The sequence below is a fragment of the Camellia sinensis genome, chromosome 13 (genome assembly GCF_055761805.1).
Source record: "Camellia sinensis isolate YWXY chromosome 13, ASM5576180v1, whole genome shotgun sequence".
NCBI lineage: Eukaryota > Viridiplantae > Streptophyta > Magnoliopsida > Ericales > Theaceae > Camellia > Camellia sinensis.
The window spans coordinates 10,404,863-10,423,427 of NC_138973.1; the positions used below are offsets into that span (position 1 = coordinate 10,404,863).

At 35.5% G+C, this 18,565-nt stretch overlaps 2 protein-coding genes across 15 annotated transcripts in view; both read left to right on the forward strand.

Moving 5' to 3' along the window:
* The window catches only part of LOC145789136 (protein TPR3-like), a 113,600-nt gene that overhangs the window by 4,958 nt on the left and 90,077 nt on the right, over positions 1–18,565 (forward strand). For 2 of the 8 annotated variants that reach the window (XM_082903081.1, XM_082903074.1), the window contains 10 exons: positions 3,797–3,892; positions 4,015–4,145; positions 5,775–6,008; positions 7,288–7,428; positions 7,692–7,812; positions 7,893–8,064; positions 8,215–8,329; positions 8,417–8,518; positions 8,608–9,046; positions 9,248–9,320. The gene's annotated coding sequence lies outside the window, so the exon portion shown is untranslated. Of the gene's footprint in view, positions 1–467; positions 3,621–3,796; positions 3,893–4,014; positions 4,146–5,774; positions 6,009–7,287; positions 7,429–7,691; positions 7,813–7,892; positions 8,065–8,214; positions 8,330–8,416; positions 8,519–8,607; positions 9,047–9,247; positions 9,321–18,565 lie in introns of those variants that run through there. The other 6 variants (XM_082903076.1, XM_082903075.1, XM_082903078.1 and 3 more) reach the window with 6 other exon arrangements.
* LOC114273903 (coatomer subunit gamma-like) lies at positions 11,406–16,639 on the forward strand. 7 transcript variants are annotated; one of them, XM_082903085.1, is made up of 5 exons: positions 11,406–12,940; positions 13,024–13,248; positions 14,628–14,840; positions 15,514–15,610; positions 16,171–16,639. In XM_082903085.1, exons 1-4 carry the CDS (start codon positions 12,830–12,832, stop codon positions 15,568–15,570), a joined length of 606 nt encoding a protein of 201 aa, XP_082759211.1. In that variant the 5' UTR covers positions 11,406–12,829; the 3' UTR covers positions 15,571–15,610; positions 16,171–16,639. The 7 variants fall into 7 exon arrangements, 6 of the variants coding, with proteins under 6 accessions (XP_082759211.1, XP_082759212.1, XP_082759213.1 ...); XM_082903086.1 differs by having other exon boundaries at positions 15,514–15,606; XM_082903084.1 differs by lacking the exons at positions 15,514–15,610; positions 16,171–16,639 and adding exons at positions 13,355–13,486; positions 13,574–13,746 and having other exon boundaries at positions 12,421–12,940; positions 14,628–14,725.

Sequence of the window (18,565 nt, forward strand, 5' to 3'; positions counted from 1 at the left end):
CAGTCTGCTCAGTCTTCTCAGTCGCCTCAACCACAGTCCCGAGGTCCTGCTCCAAGTACTTTTCACCCTCCTACTGCTTATACTGTCTCTGCCCCGGTTTCTAATCCTGACTTGGCTTCCTTGAGTGCTCAAATTGCTCAGCTTCAATATCTCTGGTCCACCTCTCAGTCAATTTCCTCTGCTTCTGCTCTCACCTCTCCTCATTCAGGTTTGCTTGGGTCCTCTTTAGGTTTTCCTTCATCTGTCTGGCTTTTTGATTCTGGTGCCTCTCATCATATGATTCCTCACATTTCCTTACTCCAAAACTGTATCCCCTCTCCCTTTCCTATTACTATCAATACCGCTAATAGGTCTAGTATGTCTGTCCTATCTATTGGGTCTGTTTTACCCACTGTTTGCTTTCTATCAGTCAGCTTGATGCTTCTGGTTTTGATGTTATCTTTTCTTCTTCTGTCTGTTGTGTGCAGGATCGGGTATCCAAGAAGCAGATTGGGACCGGCCGTAGAGTTGGAGATCTCTATGTGGTGGAAAGTCTGCATCTTCCTCAGTCTACCTCCCCCATTGCACTTTCATCTTTTCAGTTAGATTTTCAGTCAAGTTAGTTTTATTTATGGCATTCTCGCTTAGGTCATTTGTCTGTTGACCGCTTGCAGTCTTTAGCTCAGTTAGGATTATTAGGTAAAGTTTCTCCTAGTCAAATTAATGAGTGCTAAGGGTGTAAACTTGCTAAAATGACAGCTTTACCCTTTAATAACAGTACTTTTATTTCTGCTACTCCCTTTTCTCTTGTACAACTGATGTCTGGGGACCTTATCCTATTCTCACTAAAAGGGGTTCTGCGTATTATGTGTCCTTTGTTGATGATTGTACCCGCTATACCTGGGTTTTTCTTATGGCTCATAAATTTGACTTTTACCAGATATATTGTACCTTTCAGTCTATGATCACTACACAGTTTGGGGCGGCAATTAAAATACTCTGGTCTGACTTGGGTGGGGAATACTTTAAAACTGAATTCTATGAGTATTTGGCCAAATTGGGCACCATTCACCAAACCTCCTGTACTGATATACCTGCCCAAAATGGTCGTGCTGAGCATAAACACCGTCATCTCCTTGAGACAGCTCGATCTCTTCTTCTCTTTGCCTCTGTTCCGGCACCATTCTGGGGTGAGGCAGTTCTTACAGCTGCTTTCTTCTTTAATCGCATGCCGACTCCCTTACTCTCCAGTCGATCTCCTTATGAGGCTCTGTATTCCTAACCTCCCAATTATTCCCTCCTGCGTGTCTTTGGGTCTGTTTGTTTTGTTCTTCTTTCTCGTAAAGATAGAACCAAACTCAGTGCCCGGTCTATTTTGTGTGTCTTTTTAGGTTACAGTCTTACTCAGAAAAGCTACCGCTGTTACGATCCTGTCTCTCGTCACCTTTATGTCTTCCGTCATGTTGCCTTTCTCGAACGTCTGTCTTACTTTCAGCTTCCTCCTCTCACTGCTCTAGTTTCCAAAGAGGATTTGGTTCACATTGACCCATTTCCTTTTGAGGTCTCGTCTGATGAATACATCTCCACCGTTCCTCCTGAGCTTATTCCATCTTCTCCTCATACTTCACCTCTAGTTGTTTCTCCTCCTTCGGCTTCTTCTCCTCCTCCGTTATTAGTTTATTCTCGTCGCAAGGCTCTTCTTCCACCGGCTGTTTCTACCCCTGCTGTTGCTGCTCCTGCTTCTGACGACACTGATCCTGCTGAACAACGATATCCTACTCGAGCGCGTCATCCTCCAAACAGGTTGGGTTGGTCTAATACGTGTTTTTCTACTTCCTATCGTACTTTTTTTTTTTCTGCTATTCACTCTTTTTCAGAACCTCAGTCTTACAAGAAGGCATGTCAGGATCCTTATTGGGTTCAAGCTATGGAGGATGAGTTGTCTGCTCTACAAAAAACTAGTACTTGGGAGTTGGTTTCTTTGCCTGCTGGTAAGAACTTGGTTGGTTGCAAATGGGTCTACAAAGTCAAGACTCATTCTGATGGGTCTCTTGAGCGCTACAAAGCACGTTTGGTTGCCAAAGGTTTCTCTCAGGAGTATGGTATTGATTATGAGGAGACATTTGCTCCTGTTGCCAAGATGACTACTGTCCGTACGTTGATCTCTGTCGCTGCTATTCGGTCTTGGCCTCTTTATCAGATGGATGTTAAGAATGCTTTTCTTAATGGCCATTTCACTGAGGAGGTTTACATGCATCCTCCCCCTGGCCTTCACCATTCCTCTGGCCAGGTTTGTCGTCTTTGGCGTGCTCTGTATGGTCTGAAGTAGTCTCCTCCTGCTTGGTATGATCGCTTTCAGACTGCTGTTACCGAGCTTGGGTTTCATCCTTCTGCTTCCGACTTTGCTTTGTTTCTACGACATACATCGGCTGGTTTTGTTGCTCTCTTACTCTATGTGGATGATATGATCATCACTGGCTCTGACTCTTTTGCTATCTCTGAGGTTAAGCAACATCTCTTCCGCACCTTCGAAATGAAAGATCTGGGTCCATTACGGTATTTTTTTGGCATTGAGGTTGCTTCTTCTCCAAAAGGCTATTTTCTATCTCAGGCTAAGTATGATAATGAAGTCATTCACCATGCTAGTCTTACTGATACTAAGGTTTCTGATACACTTATTGAGCTTAATGTGCAGCTTAACTCTACTGATGGTGTCCCTCTCGATGATCCCACTTTATATCGCGAGCTTGTGGGTTGTTTAGCTTATCTGACTATCACTCGCCCTGATCTTACTTATGCTGTTCATGTGGTTAGTCAGTTTGTTTCTACTCCTCGCTCTAACCATTGGGCTACTTTGGTTCGCATTCTTCGCTATCTCAGGAGTACCATCTTTCAGGGTTTACAGTTGTCCTCTACTTTTTCTTTGGACTTGGTGGCCTATTCTGACTCTGATTGGGCTGGTGATGTTATTGATCGCAAGTCTACATCTGGTTTCTGTATGTTTCTTGGTGATTTCTTGATCTCTTGGAAAAGCAGGAAATAATCAGTAGTTGCTCGTTCTATTGCCGAAGCTGATTATCGTGCTATGGCTCATGCCACTGCTGAAGTTGTTTAGCTTCGTTGTCTCTTGTCTGAATTGGGTGTCTCTCAATCTTCTCCGACCTCTCTCTATTGTAACAACCGCAGTGCTGTTCAGATTGCCCATAATACTGTCTTCCATGAGCAGACGAAACACATTGAGATTGACTGTCATTTTGTTCGCCAGCATCTGCAGTCGGCCTCTATCTCGCTTCTTTTCATCTTTTCGGCTTTGCAGCTTGCAGACTTCTTCACCAAGACTCACACTACCACTCGGTTCGGTTTCTTCTTAGCAAAATCTCAGTGTTTTCTGCTAAAACACCTTGAGTTTGAGTGGGGGTGTGAATATATTGTGAATCTTAGAGTCCTATTAGAGGAGCGATTGTATTGGAGTCCTATTAGAGGCTTGATTGTATTCTCCCATTTAGTTTAGGAGTTAGGGCTATATAAATCTAAGGTCTAGTTGTAATCAAAGATACAAGTTGTATATACAATTCATCTAGAAATCTTACACTAGTGAGCAACTTTCGATCGTTACCGGTGGTGATGACAAAATTATTAAGGTGAGTTCGGAGTCTTAATTAGTTGTATTGTTTCCCATCTTAAGCAATGTAAATTTATTATCTCGCATTTTTTTAATTGTCTTTGAATGATATATTCATATATATAACAATTGGCGTATTGTGCCATATTCGTGTCGTGTCCGTACTTCTTAGATTAACTATATCTACAATTGTAGGTGTGGGATGTGATTACTGGTGCCAACTTGTTTACTTTCGAAGGGCATGAGGCTCCTGTATTTTGTGTTTGCCCACATGTCGAGGAAAATTTTCATGTAAGGATCACAAATTCAAATCTTCTTTCTCTAATTGTTCCATGTGTACTTCTTGCTTTCATGGCTTATGTTATTTATTTTCAATATATATTGAATATTATGTTTGCACTTCCTATTTCTAGTTTATTTTTTCAACCTTGATCGATGGAAAGATAAAAGCATGGTCATATGATATGTTTGGACCGTTGGTTCATTATGATGCACCAGGTGGAGTAGGGTCCACAACAATACTTTATAGTACCGATGGAAAAAGGTAGATCTTTTGAACCAACTTTAACACATGATTTTGTATCTGTTTATATATAGGGGGATTTGGTGATAGCCCCCTCACTATCTAATTTGTCTTTCAAAAGGATAAGAATTATATAAGTACTTTCAAAACCCCCTAATATTTTAAAACTTGTTTCTTTTACTATATTACTCTCATATCTATCAGCTCTCCTATTCAGCCATCTTCACTGTGTATTTCAGAGTAAAATTTTACTCTGTATGAAAGTAAAATTTTACTCTGAATAAGAGTAAAATGTTACACTCTGAAACTAAAGTAAAATTTTACTCTGTATAAAAGTAAAATTTTACTCTGAATAAGAGTAAAATTTTACACTCTGAAACTAAAAGTAAAATTTTACTCTGTATAAAAGTAAAATTTTACTCTGAAAAACAAGTAAACTGTGAGACTCTAAAGCTAAAAGTAAAATTTTACTCTGTATAAAAGTAAAATTTTACTATAAATGAGAGTAAAATTTTACACTATGAAACTAAGAGTAAAATTGTACTTTGTATAAAAGTAAAATTTTACTCTGAAAAATAAGTAAATTGTAAGACTCTGAAGCTAAAAGTAAAATTTTACTCTGTATAAAAGTAAAATTTTACTCTGTATAAAAGTAAAATTTTACTCTGTATAAAAGTAAAATTTTACTCTGGTTCTGTCAAATGAAAAAAATAGAGCAATAGAACCAGAGTAAAATTTTACTCTGGTTCTATCAAATGAAATTTGATGTTTACTCTGAAAAATCGATGGAACTTTGAGCTTTGAATCAGGCCTATAATCCTTGAATCAATCGATGTTTACTTTGAAAAACATTGAATCATGCCTATAATCCTTGAATCAGGCCTATAATTTGAAAATTTTAGAGAAATCTCAATTTTTCATACCTCGGTTCTTCAGATTTTTCAGATTTTACAGATTTTTCAGATTTTTAAAACTTTGAGCTTTCAAAAATCTATATATTCGAATTCAAATCTCAAAACACACAAACACACACATATATATAGATATATATATATATATATTACAGATCGGAATATGTAGATATATATATATTCGAATTCAAATCTCAAAACACACAAACACACACACACACACACACACACACACACACATATATATATATATATATCTCAGGAGATTAGAGATCGGAATCGTTCATGGTGCACAAATTTGAGTTGAAACCCTATATCGAAAGAGGGAAGAGAAGCTTGCGGAGGCTTTGGAGGATGATGAAGTCATGGAGAGGTAACGGTCGAGGGCGGAGTCGATGGAGGGGTTGCCGAAGGCGAAGGTGTTGCCGGCGTTGGAGAAGGTGATGACGACGGCTTCGGTGCTGCACAAGTTGCAGAGCTCGCTGGTCTTCTTGAAGAGGCCATCTGTAGAAAGGAAGAGAGTGGGGAAGAGAGTGGGTATAATAGTCATATAAAATATTTAAATAATAAATTTGTCCTTTATGCAAGACTTTATAATTATGAGGGGGTTTAGAAAGTATAATTTTTTTCTTAGTCCTTTTAACAATGAAAAGAAGGTAAAGAGGGTTTATAGCCAAATTTCCCTTATATATATAGAGGACAAATTGAAACACTAACATTGTCATTGAACATGTTGTAGGCTTTTTTCATGTGGTACAAACCAAAATGGGGAGACCCACCTGTTGAATGGGTAGAAAAGAGAAGTATTCAGCAGATAAACTACAAACGATTGCAAAAACATTCTTTCGGTATCGTGCAATTTGATATGACCAAAGACTGCTTTTTGGCTGCTGGTGATGACTATGTTATCAAATTTTGGGAAATGGATAGCGAGGATCTCTTGGCAACTTCTGATGCTGGGGGAGATTTACCTGTAAGTGGTTTTGTAATTGTGCTAAAATTAAATCTTATTCCTTACAAATGGGCATTTGTGTTTCTATATTATTATATGGGTGTTTGGGAAGTGGGTTTTTATGTAGCTTTTTTTAGTTGTAGGATATTATTGGATAAATTTTTTTTGGTGTTGGGAAGATAGTTGGGTTTTTTTGTGGTTGGATGTGATGTTTGTGAGAGAAAAAGTGAAATGATTATGGGGTTGGATGTGATATTTTGTTTGGATTTGTTTTTTTTGGTTTTGCAAAAAGTTTGTCTTTTTGTGTAAAAAATCAAAAAAAACCCAACACACAAACTTCCCATACACCACCTATATATTCTATATGCAAAAATTGTAGTCCAATTCACCTTCTTCTTCTTTTTTTTTTTCTTTTTTTTTTGTAAAAAAAAATTTCTTAAATCATAAAGAAACTCTGTACATATGTTTCAACAAGGAGGGCACGTTACTGGCTGCATCTGCGAGGAACAAAAGAATTAAAATCTTAGGAACCCTTAATGGAATTCAGTCATTATAAGCTTATGAAATGCCTGTATCCATTATTGCAACTGAGGTCAGTTCATTAAATTATTTCATGGGGCTCTAAACAAAATTTATTGTCAAAATTGAAAATGTAGGCATATAAATATGTATACTCCGTTTGGTTGTGTTTTGAAAACATAATTCTACACCTATATTTGAATATGATGTTTGGAAGGAGTTTTGGAATCAGTTTTCCAAAACTCTGTAGAGAACTCTATCTCAGGCGCGATTTTTGAATTTTTTTTTCTCCAAATTTTGCCTAACCGGTCGTCCAGCCGGTTGACCAGAATAATGATTTTTTTTTTTTTTTTGCAATTGATATGTTAATTTTTATATAATCGAAAAAAACATGTTTCAAAATTTTTAAAATTTTTTATGTGTTTTAAAATAATTTTGAGTTGTATATTTGGTTATGAGTCGTAAATTTTTGTATCAAATATCAAATGTCACATCAACAATTCCCCACTCAAATCAAAACTCTTTTCAAAACTATTTTCAAAACTCTTTACCAAACAAATTTTCCACACTCAAATCATAATTCCAAACCTCATAAACTCAAACTACAACTCACTCTCAAATCATAGTTACAAAGCTCTACCAAACGCAACCGTAATGTTTCTCCATTTGGTATATGTCCATATTAAATGTGTTCTTTCTCCATTCATTTTACATGTATTCCATGTCTTTACAAGTATATTTGATATCACTTCTGAAGTAACATAAAACTTGGACTTGCTAGAATGGGGACCAAAGGAGCTCGGAGGATGTTCCTAAAACAATTCAAGTCCTCAAATCAACAAAGACGTCAAAGATCAAAGAAATTAGTGAGCCTGCTCAACTTCAGTCCTTGCTACTTCCTAGTTCTGTCAAAATGGCTAAGGTGCGATTCACTAATTATTGTAGTGTAGATATGGTCAATCATTGTTCATCCATTTTTGGATACAAAATAATACTGTAAATGTTATATTTTGTTTACCTTAGTTGCACCTTTGTTTCAACAATATTCTATATTGGAATATTGGATACACAGACACTTCCAAGAAGGTAGTGTTTATGTGTTGTATTCGTGTCATGTACATGCTTCTTAGCTCTTGCCAAATAAAGACTAGTTCTTCTTGTCTGTTTCTCTACTGACTAATTCAGATGTTAAAGTTGACGTACACGAGTTCCAATCATGCCATTTTAGCATTAGCATCAAATGCAATCCATTTGCTTTGGAGGTGGCCACATAAATCCAAGGAAAAAAAATTCCCATCGTTCATATGTATGCACGCACACTTCTCTTTGAATTCAAATATTACTTCATGATTGTTATTTTGAGAATTAAGGTATGTCTTGATGCAGGCAACAATGAAGAATCCCCCTCAATTATGGCATCCAATATCGGGTGACAAATGACTTAACTAATGTTAGAACTGAAGAGGCCAAGCCCTGTTTCGCTTTGTCCAAAAATGATTCTTACCTCATTTCAACATCTGGGGGTCAAGTTTCTTTGTTTAGCATAGCAACATTCAAGGTATCGTACGATTTTCAAATGCTTTGGTTTGGTTTTAAGTACTCTATTTTTCTACCTGAACTTATTGAAAGACGTTCTCACGTTTCTTGTAAAAAACCTTATTTTTATTTAGAGTAGACTGATCTTTTCCTAAATGTTGGAACATCATAGACAATGGCGATTTTCATACGTAGCGGATGTTGCCTTCTATCCTCATGATAACAACATAATTGCCATTGGCATGGATGATTCGACTGTTTTGATATATGACACCCGTGCAAATGAGGTATGATCTTAGCTTGTTTATGTGTAGATTCAATGGTTCTTCCTCAATGGAATGATAAGTATATTTTTTAAGCTCTTCGTGCTAAAGGTGAAATCCATACTGAAGGGTCACTCTAAACCGATCACTCTAAACCGATGTTGCCCTCGTGCTAAAGGTAATTTACTTGTTTCTGCTGGAGAGGACGATCAGGTTAGCATTTTTTCAAATTTGATAATTTGAAATTCTAAGCCCTTCTCAAAGTTTCGATTCTCTAATTTTTTTTTTCCTTCATTTGGCAGATAATTGTGTGGCAATGCAATAAATGGATAAGTAAGAAGAGTAGCTTCATGCAGCTTCCAACTGGAACAGCAACCAAGAAACTGTTAGAAATTGAGGTTCAGTTTCACCAAGATCAGATACATTTCCTTGTCGTGCACGAGTTAAAACTTGCTGTGTATGAAACAATCAAGCTGGAATGTGTTGTGCAGGCAACTTTATTTTGTGAAAACCATAATTTGGCACTTCTATTTTTAAATGTTTAAATAAAATGCTTTATGTTTTGTATTTCCAGTGGCCGGTTCCAAAGATGTCGGCTCTAATCTCACATGCAACATTTTCATGCAATAGCCAGTTGGTTTATGCAGCCTTTTTGGATGGAACTGTGTGTATATTTTATGCTTCAAATCTCCGACCACGATGCCTGATTAATTCTACTGCTTATCTGCCATCCAACACTAGGTATTACTGACCTTCCAATTTTCAATTTAAACCATCCTATTTCTATCAAGTAAAATTGATGAGAAAATGATATTTTAGTCAGTAAACTCAACTAAAAAAGGGGTATTTTAACATTTTTCATACACGTACATTGAGTTTCATATCTAAGTTTTGTACTAATGTTCATTTTTAACTCTTTCTTCTTATTGTTCTTCCTTGCAGTCATGTTATATACCCACTAGTGGTTGCTACGAATCCAAATGAACCGAACCAATTTGCATTGGGGTTAACCGATCACTACAGGAAATATAGGATTTAACGGCGTTTATTTAACGACGCTTTTTTAAACGTCACTGTTTTTAACATTTAACGACGTTTTATAAACGTCGCATTTTATTTTGAATAAAACGGTACCGTTTAGGGAATCCAAGTCGTTTTTTCAACGCCTTCACATGTGTTACAATAATGTTATTCCTCGCTCTCTCTTGGCTCTGTGAGAATCAGAGAACCCTTCTCTCTCTCTCTCTCTTCAAGCCCTCATTTTGAATCTGGGAAACCTTTAGTCTCAGAGAAATCAATCCCTCAAATCTCTCACTCACCCGATCGCTGGCTCTCTCTCTAAACCCTTCACTCTCAGATATTACGATTCAACCTCAGAGTGATTTCGATTTCGAAGTTTTTTCTCTCTCTCTCTCGATTTGGAACCTCCACCGCCACCACCATCTGCATCGTTGACTAAGGTGAGCACCACTGTATACAATCTCAATTTCGTATTCTCTCTCTCTCTCTCTCAAGCTCTTCCTTCCATCGATTCTTCTCCTAGGGTTTACATATGTTTAAGATTTCAAATCTGAGATTTCTCATTCAAAAATTTATGTTTCAGATCTGAGATTTCTCATTCAAAAATATGTTTGAGATTTGAGATTTCTTATTCAAAAATATATGTTTCAGATCTGAGATTTTTCATTCAAAAATATATATTTATGACTTGAAATTTCTCATTCAAAAATATTTGTTTGAGATTTGAAATTTCTCATTCGAAAGTGTATATTCTTTCCTCATTAAAAATTTTCATTCGAAACAATATCCTTTTAGATATGAGATTTTCATTCTAAAATACATGTTTCAGATCTGACAGTTTTTATTTGTTTGAGATCTGAAAACTCGTTGGGATTTTTTTTGGGTATAGTCTTCTTTTTGATTGTTGATTTTTGAGGGAATTTGATTACTCAATGTTTTTCAAAATTTAGTTCTGATCTTTTTTTCTATTTGTACCATTTGGGAATTTTTTATTTTTTATTTTTTATTTGAGCTAGAGAATTAGCAATTCAAATTATTGTCATCAAAAGAAGTGTTTTTAGGGAAGCAAGGAAAACTTTGTGGATCAAAGACCTGCTAAGGTTTTTTGACCTTACAATTGATTGGTCCAACCTAAGAACATGAACATGATCCAACGAAGAAGTTAATGGATAGTAGATTTCATCTAATACATATATGATTCATTCAAATTATATTAATTGAGTTTTTAAATTGGGTAAATATTAGTCATTGTCTTATGATTTGGCTTTCATTCACTTCTTCATATTTGTATGCATCTAGGAGTTGGTCCTACCATTATGAAAACTTGTGTCCTGGTTTGTGCCTTTTGTTCATTAATTCATCATCTAAGAACGGTGGGTTACGCTATTTTGTTATTTTCATCTATTACTGTCAATAAGTTTATCATATTGGTGATTTGAGTGTTTTCCTTTCATATTGTTTTTCTTTTTCCAATGCTTTTTGGGTTAAATTGAATTTCTTTTGCCTCAGGCACCATGGCAATTGAGTACCTCGAGGACAACAAGACTCAGACGGAGATCATTGATATCCTTCACAACACCTATGCTCGGCTAATCCCTTTTGAGCAAAAGGTAGTAACTGACATAAATGCCATTGGATTTGAATAAACTTGTTTGTTCACCATAATCCCGAGCTTTAGGCATTGTCAAGTTTCTCATGCCTAATTTGTAAACACTAATAGGATTAATGAATTCCAATCATCAGCTGATCTCCAAGAAATACAATTATAAATTGTATCTTTCAATTTACAACTGCAAATTACCTTTGTGACTTTATTTTGTTCTTCAATGTGGATTTCATGTCTAAAACTCATTTCTATCTCTAGAACATTTTCTTTCTAGTTGAGGACGGTAAATGATATTGAGTGATAGTTCAAACTCGTAAATTTATCTTATATGTGTCTTGAAGCATAAATATTTCACAATCTATCTCAATGCACATGGATATTTAGTTTTGTTTTTTCCTTTTAGTTCAGTTGGAGATAATTGAGCTGCTTCTGAAAGCATGTGATGCTGTGGAGAACTATGTCAAAAAGGTTAGAAACATTTTAGTAGCTTAAGTAAGATGAACAATCCATTTTGTGACTCCAATTTATGCTCCTCTCTTTTTTTGATTCTGTTATTTCAATTCTTTGGGCAGTGTAAGACTTTGGTTTTCGAATACAGACCGTTCATCTCTGAGGAGAAATGGAGGTTCAACTTCTAGCTTTTATTGGTACTTAGATTCAAGTGGCATCTCTTGTGGTGTATTTTACTTGGAGATACTTTGATGTTTTGTTTATTATCTCCTAGGGAAATCACTGTTACAATTTACATGACTGCTTTTTTTCTTAATAGTTCTAAGCTGAAACAAATCATGTGTTTGGCTCATCACTAGTCCATTCCATGCATTTAATTTTTTATATTCAGTGAATTGATGATTGAGACATAGTTATAAGATTAGTTGTACATAATTATTCATTTCAACCATCTCATTGCTGATCAGTAGATCATTTTATGGACTTTCCTCTTAATTCCAGAAAATTTTAAAATAAGGTTTGTGTAAAACTTTAATTTTAGCATATAGATGAAGACATGTAATTATTTTATTATCAAGTCTTCAATTATGAGAAGATGTATACTTGCAATTCTCAAATCATATATAATAGATGGCCTTTTTATTTATTTATGTTAGTCTGTGAAGGTGGGATTTTTATTCTAAGCCTCTGGTATGATGTACAAGGACTTCACCAGCAAAGCTAGCTAGCACCTTCGATCATTTTCATTTATTTATGTTAGTCTGTGAAGGTGGGATATTTATTCTAAGCCTCTGGTATGATGTACAAGGATTTTTATTTATTTATGTTAGTCTTTGAGCATTTTTATTTTCTGAGGCATCCAACCACAAAAATCCCCTATTTGAATGGTAAAATGAAAACTTAAATTCAAATCAGTTGTTTGAATGGTTTGTTATGGACTTGAAAATTCATTGATATAAATCACTAAAACTAAACACTTGAGCTACATACCAACAACAATAAAAAAGAACATAAAATCCAATAAAGCACTTGAGCTAGATAGAGTCATTTTCATGGTTTCAAAAGAACAGATTTTTTGAAAGGACAACCGAATTCCATGGTTTCATGTATTTATGTCATACGTGGTCCATTTTACTTTTTAAATTTATTTTTCATGTTATGCTTATTCTTCTTGGGCAACTCTTATTTATTTTCTGTCTTCCTTCTTTTTAAGGATGAATTTCTTAAGCAATATTTTGAGGGAAGAGGGCGGTTTTGATTACAAGAAAGCAATTGTTGATTCAATTGTTATCCTTATAAGAGACATCCCAGATGCCAAAGAAAATGGGCTACTTCACCTTTGTGAATTTTGCGATATCTCATAATTCACTATGTTTTCTTTATTCTGAGAAGAGGAATGGTTAACCATTTGTTTGCAGGTTCGTGATAGGGCTACTCTATATCTGAATATGCTTGAAGTTGATGGTGCAATTGTTGAAACTGATAAAGATGTGAAGAACTTCCTTTTTGGGTCTTTGGATGTGCCATTAGTCAACCTGGAGATGAGTTTGAAGAACTACGTGAGTGTTCCCAGAGAGTTGTCAGTCTCTTTATGCATTGTGCAATGTTTGTTATCATATTCTCACGTGTTTGTTCAATACAGGTTCAAGAACCTTCAGAAGAGCCTTTTGATATTGATTCTGTACCTAAGGAGGCTAAGTCTCTTCCACTTGCCGAGAAGAAGGCCCCTGGTAAAAAGCCAACTGGTTTTGGTAAAAAGCCAACTGGTTTAGGTGCTGCTCCAACTGCTCCCACGTCCACTGTTGATGCTTATGAAAAGCTTCTTTCCTCTATCCCAGAGTTCTCGAGCTTTGGGAAGCTTTTCAAGGTTTTTTACCAGACACTCCTTCCATTATATATACTGATTTTGACTATTGTTGATAATCTGCTGATTCAGGTTTTTTTTTCATATAAATTTTTGTTTCCTGTACCAGTCTTCGGCACCTGTGGAGCTTACAGAGGCTGAAACAGAATATGCAGTTAATGCTGTTCAGCACATCTTTGATAGGCATGTGGTGTTCCAGTACAACTGCACAAATTCAATTCCTGAGCAATTACTGGAAAATGTAATGACCATCTTAAAAAAAGTAGTAGTTCCTTTATTCTGAAATTATTTTGGGATAATCTCTCAATTTTTTTGTGCTTACTGCTAGGTCACCGTTGTTGTGGATGCTTCTGACACCGAGAAATTTACTGAAGTGTCAACAAGGCCTCTAAGATCTCTTCCATATGATTCACCAGGACAAACATTTGTGGTATTTGAGAAACCAGAAGGAGTCCCACAGTTGGAAAATTCTCGAACATGTTGAAGTTTATTGTGAAAGAGGTACTGTTCGTGTTTTTATAGTCATGTTAGACACAGGGCTACAAAGTATCTTGGTGTTGCTTGGTTATATTTGGACATGTTCAAGCTTGGCTTGAGCTTATCGAGCTGTAAAAACATTTATGCTTGAGCTCAGCCCGATGGGTACTCTACTTTAGCTCATGAGCCTGTTGGTCTTGTGTATGGCAAGAAATTTGAAAAAGTTCACGGCCTGATTTTTTATTTAAAAAAAGAAGTTAAAATTAAAATTTTAACAAAACATTGTTGTTGTTGTAGACCACATGGAGGAAATTGCATACTTTTGTACACTTTCCACTCAATAAATCTATGTCCATCACTGGTTTCTTAGAATAGCTTGTTAACATGCAAGAGTAAACTTATCCTATAGATGTATGGACAAAAAAGTTACTTACCATTTCCTTTGCTTATTACTTATTTGTGAGGTGAGTTTTTCAGTAAGGTTACATATTATCCAAACTTGTATCAAATCTTAAAAAACAAATAAATAAAATAAAATAAAATGTAAAGCCTTAACAACCTTTTTCTGGGCTGTGTTGGGCCAGCCCATGAAATGTTTTCCAACAAATGTATTTCTTTGAAAAAGGTCCAGTAGGCCACAAGTTCCATAAAACGGCGTCGTATTCTTTCTTCCGCGTACCACTCACCACTCACCTCACCCAATAATCTCCTTAGCCTCTTCACATCGACTCTTCTTCTTCTTCTTCTTCCCCAATGTTGGGTTCGCTTCAAAACCCTTCTCAGCTCTCAAAGAAGGTAATCTCATTCATATTTTTGTTTTTGTTTGTTTGTTTGTTTGTTTTCTTGATTTTCTTGTTTTCAATTTTACTAATTAGTTGTTTTCTGTATATCTTTTTCACTCACAGCAGCAGAAACAGGAAAGAGAATGGTTTGCAGTGAGTTTCAAGCTAGAGAATTTCATTCCAGGTCTAGTCATTGGTTTCATTTTTGGGTTGTTCTTGGACTTATCAAAACCCATCAAAAACAATAATAATACTACTCCTAAGAAGGCGACCAATCTCTTACTGGGAAAGCAGCAAAGACTGGTCTCAACTAACACTGATGAAGAGCTTAAAATGGTACTGTCTCTTATTGTACCGCCTCAGTTCTTTGTTCACTCTGCTTTTTATCTTTCTTCAAACATTATTGTTGTAGAACTCAATTAAATGTTGTAGAAAACATTGTTTGATTTTAATTGTTTTTGCTTTTGGGAGTTTTCTATCAATGAATTTGATTTAGAGGGTGATATGTGATAGGTGGGTTTGATCTTTGTACTTAGTATAAGGAGTTTGGTGTGATGTATTTGGAGATTTTGATCAATACTAAGCAGTTTGGTAGGAACTGTTGTTAAAAAATATGGAGTAATCCTATTAATATGCTGCTACTAGAACCCATTTTTTTGTGTTTCTTCCTTAATCAGTCAGTGAGTGTAGTTCAGATTGATTTTTAATTGTTATGTTACAATAAGTGATGTTTTGCATGTATTTAAACTATACCTAAAAAAGAAAAAACCCTAATTGATCGGATTGGACTATTGTTGCTTGGAAGGCCCTTTGTTGAATTTTGATTGCAGTGTTGTAAGATATATACGATTCTATTCAATTTCTTATATAGTCCTGTAAGCACATAAAGGTGAAAGATGTAGGTATTCATATGCTTTAGAAGATTTTGGTTATTTATTCAAATTTCTTAAGCAAACCAAGTACTCTGATCAGTTATGTCGTGTGTGTGGATCCGTTTTCTCTTTTCCAGGTAGAAGACTGCCCCATAATTAGTAGCTGGGCTAAGTTTTATCCATCGAATTGCTGAATGTGAGCTTGTTTTCTTCCAGGATGATAATAGGAAGTGGGTATGCACACTTCAGGATCTATTTATTTTCTTTGCTGCTGAAATCCTATATCACTATTAACTAGAATTCAACCCCAAATGGTAGAGATTTGAGCTTTCTTCTGGAGTTTTGAGTTGCATATTAGCTGCTGAAATCCTATATCACTCGTTTATAAACAAATGGAATAAAGAAAGCATAAGCTGTTCTGCCAGTTTTTGGTGATGACTAATTCTAATCTACTTTTATGGATATCTATAAAATCATGCACCTTTCCACAGCATACCAAAGGCATTAAAAGTAAGGTATGAACCAATTATAGATGTTTTGCTGGTGATGGTCAAATATAGCTCCTTTGGTATTTTCCAAAGTATATGTTTAATTAATTTGTTTTCAGTTTTTACATAATTGTCAGAATGCTCTCCATGTGCTAATTCGATTTACTTCTGTTGCAGCTTACGAGCATCAATGGAAGGTTTTCTTGATGCTTTTATGGAGCCAGTAACCGCCTTTCCGAATGTAAGTACTTAATTGAGTTCTGCTTTCTATGGTATGATTGGTGTCTCATGATTTAATCTGTGCAGGATGTTAGAGAAGACCTTAGATGTTCTATGGCTTAGGATGCAGAGACTATCAAGAACGAGAGCTGAAGCATCAATAAAGATCCAAAATGTGTGGAACTATCAATAAATGCAGACAAAGACAAATTGCAAGCACAGCTACCTAAGGATATACCATTGGATTTTCAGAAAAAGGTTATTATAGCCAAACATGAGAAGCAAGAAGCCAACTCTGATATTTTGTTGGGAAAAAATGAAACTTACAAGCGTCTTATGGGTATGTAAACAGTGAGAATTAACTGCTTATGCAAAAAGGGTTAACTGAATTCTCGTCTTATGGGTATGTAAACAGTGGGAATTAACTGCTTATGCAAAAATGGTTAACTGAATTCTTTCTTCAAGAAGCATAGTGTATGGTAGTTGAACCATGTTTTGAACATATATGTCTTCTATCAATGGTCTAATGGCAATTCATAGAAAGTTCTTAGCCCTAGTTGAACATTTAAAATTGATTACCTCTATTTTCCTGATTTTAGATATTGAAATGCGGTTAACTGCCTTTTTGTATTGCATGGTCTATCTTTTCCTATGGAGTAGGGATAAGGTTGTAGCCATAAATATTATTTTCATGTCCATGTGAGGTTGAATCATAAGCCTCAAAAGGAAGCAATTCTTGTAATTTCTTCACAGCATGGTTTTGACTTTACCAGGATAAGTTATTAGACAAGCATATAGACCATTTTGATTTTAATTGATGTATTTAAAGTCTGAATTGTTTCTATTCTTAGGTATGTAATGCATTGTTTTTTATTTTTAATTTTGTTTTCAAGCTTAGTTTATTTATTATTTTAATAAACATTAATTATTAGTTCTTAATAATTGTTTGCCAGGTTTTTTTTTTGTTCAACCATATAAAATTAACACAATCTAAAAATTAAAAAAAGGTTATGGTGGCGTTTAAAAAACGTCACTATATCCCATCCCAACGGCTAGATTTTAAAATGAATAAATGTCTATGACGGCGTTTTCAAAAACGTCGCTAAATGTCAGAGTGACGTCACAGTACAGTTAGGGTAGGACATTTGGCGGCGTTTTTGAAAACGCCGCCTATACTAATATAACGACGTTTTTTAAACGCCATAAAGTTATAGCGACGGCCGCGTCCTCGACGTTTGGTACTAAACGCCACAAAAAAAAATTAACGACGTTTTTAATACTTTTAGCGGCGTTTTTTAAACGCCGCTAAAAGTGAATTTTCCAGCAGTGGATGGCACTGTTCATGTGTATGAACCGCTTGAATCAGATGGCGAATGGGGTGAGAAATCACAATGTAACGACTCAACTACATTGCCAGCTATCGGGTCTAGTTCCAAATCAACACCAGCGTGCAACTAAGCGAAGAAATGAACTTTCTTGAAAGTTTTATGGTTATTGACAATTAGTTTCAAGCTCTATGGTTATTAACAGTTTACTCGTAGGTTGGTGAATTTTAGAGGCACATACCAAAAGTATTGAACAATGTTTTTATTTTTCTTCTCATACATTTTATTCCATAGGATTTTTAAGAGTTTTTCATGGTGGTTACATCTCTTATGTTTTCCAAAAAAAACAAATCGCAAATTTCAGTTTGTTCTTTTTTCAATGAATGAATGCAAAATTTCAAAATATGAATAAGTTATTCTTAGCAGTTAAAAGTTGGAAATTCTCTCTTCCTATAATGCATTTGCTTTGTTGCATATGTTTTGATGACTTATCACAATCTATGAAGCACTGCCACTTTAAGTGCTGTAACCATGTTGGACACCGGAACACATATGAAACATGTTAGGTGACATGTCCTTTTATTTATTTATTATTATTATTATTACTATTTGTTGGTGATACTTACAAATAAAACACTAGATAATACACAAAATAAAAGTTACAACAATTAATATAAGGGTTGAGGCGCGGGAAATTCGCTTTCTTTAAGGAGATTCAAGCCCTATGCAGTTAGGCAATGCCTCACACCGGTGCAGTAGAAAAAACCTTGACTTGTCCCCCCCAGGATACAACAGCCCGACTAAGTCGTATGGTTAACCAATACTGCACGATTGGTTGAACCCAAAACTTTATCAAACACACCCTTTTTATTTGCCTGATAATCTCACATTAGACATAACAAAAGCAACCCAAAACTTCTTCTCTCTTATGTGTCTCTAAAGATAGGACATAAGTTAATATATATATAGAAATCAAAATTAGTTAGACAAGTTCTTGGTGGGGAAGAAACGGATGAAGACAAGGAATGGATAAGTCTTGGTGGACTTGACCAAGACTTGGATAAGATAAGCCTGGTGGATAAGTTATGGAGACTAAGACCAAGACCTTAGATGACTTGGAAGGCTTAACAAGGAAGAAAAGAAAAGAAAACCAACCT

Bases quoted from the DNA above. Each gene is read 5' to 3' on its own strand.
- LOC114273903 (XM_082903082.1), top strand. From the start codon at position 12,830: ATGCTTGAAGTTGATGGTGCAATTGTTGAAACTGATAAAGATGTGAAG. The intron at 12,941-13,023 runs GTGAGTGTTCCC...TGTTCAATACAG, and splicing joins AGATGAGTTTGAAGAACTAC to GTTCAAGAACCTTCAGAAGA. The intron at 13,249-14,627 runs GTTTTTTACCAG...TTTCACTCACAG, and splicing joins GCTTTGGGAAGCTTTTCAAG to CAGCAGAAACAGGAAAGAGA.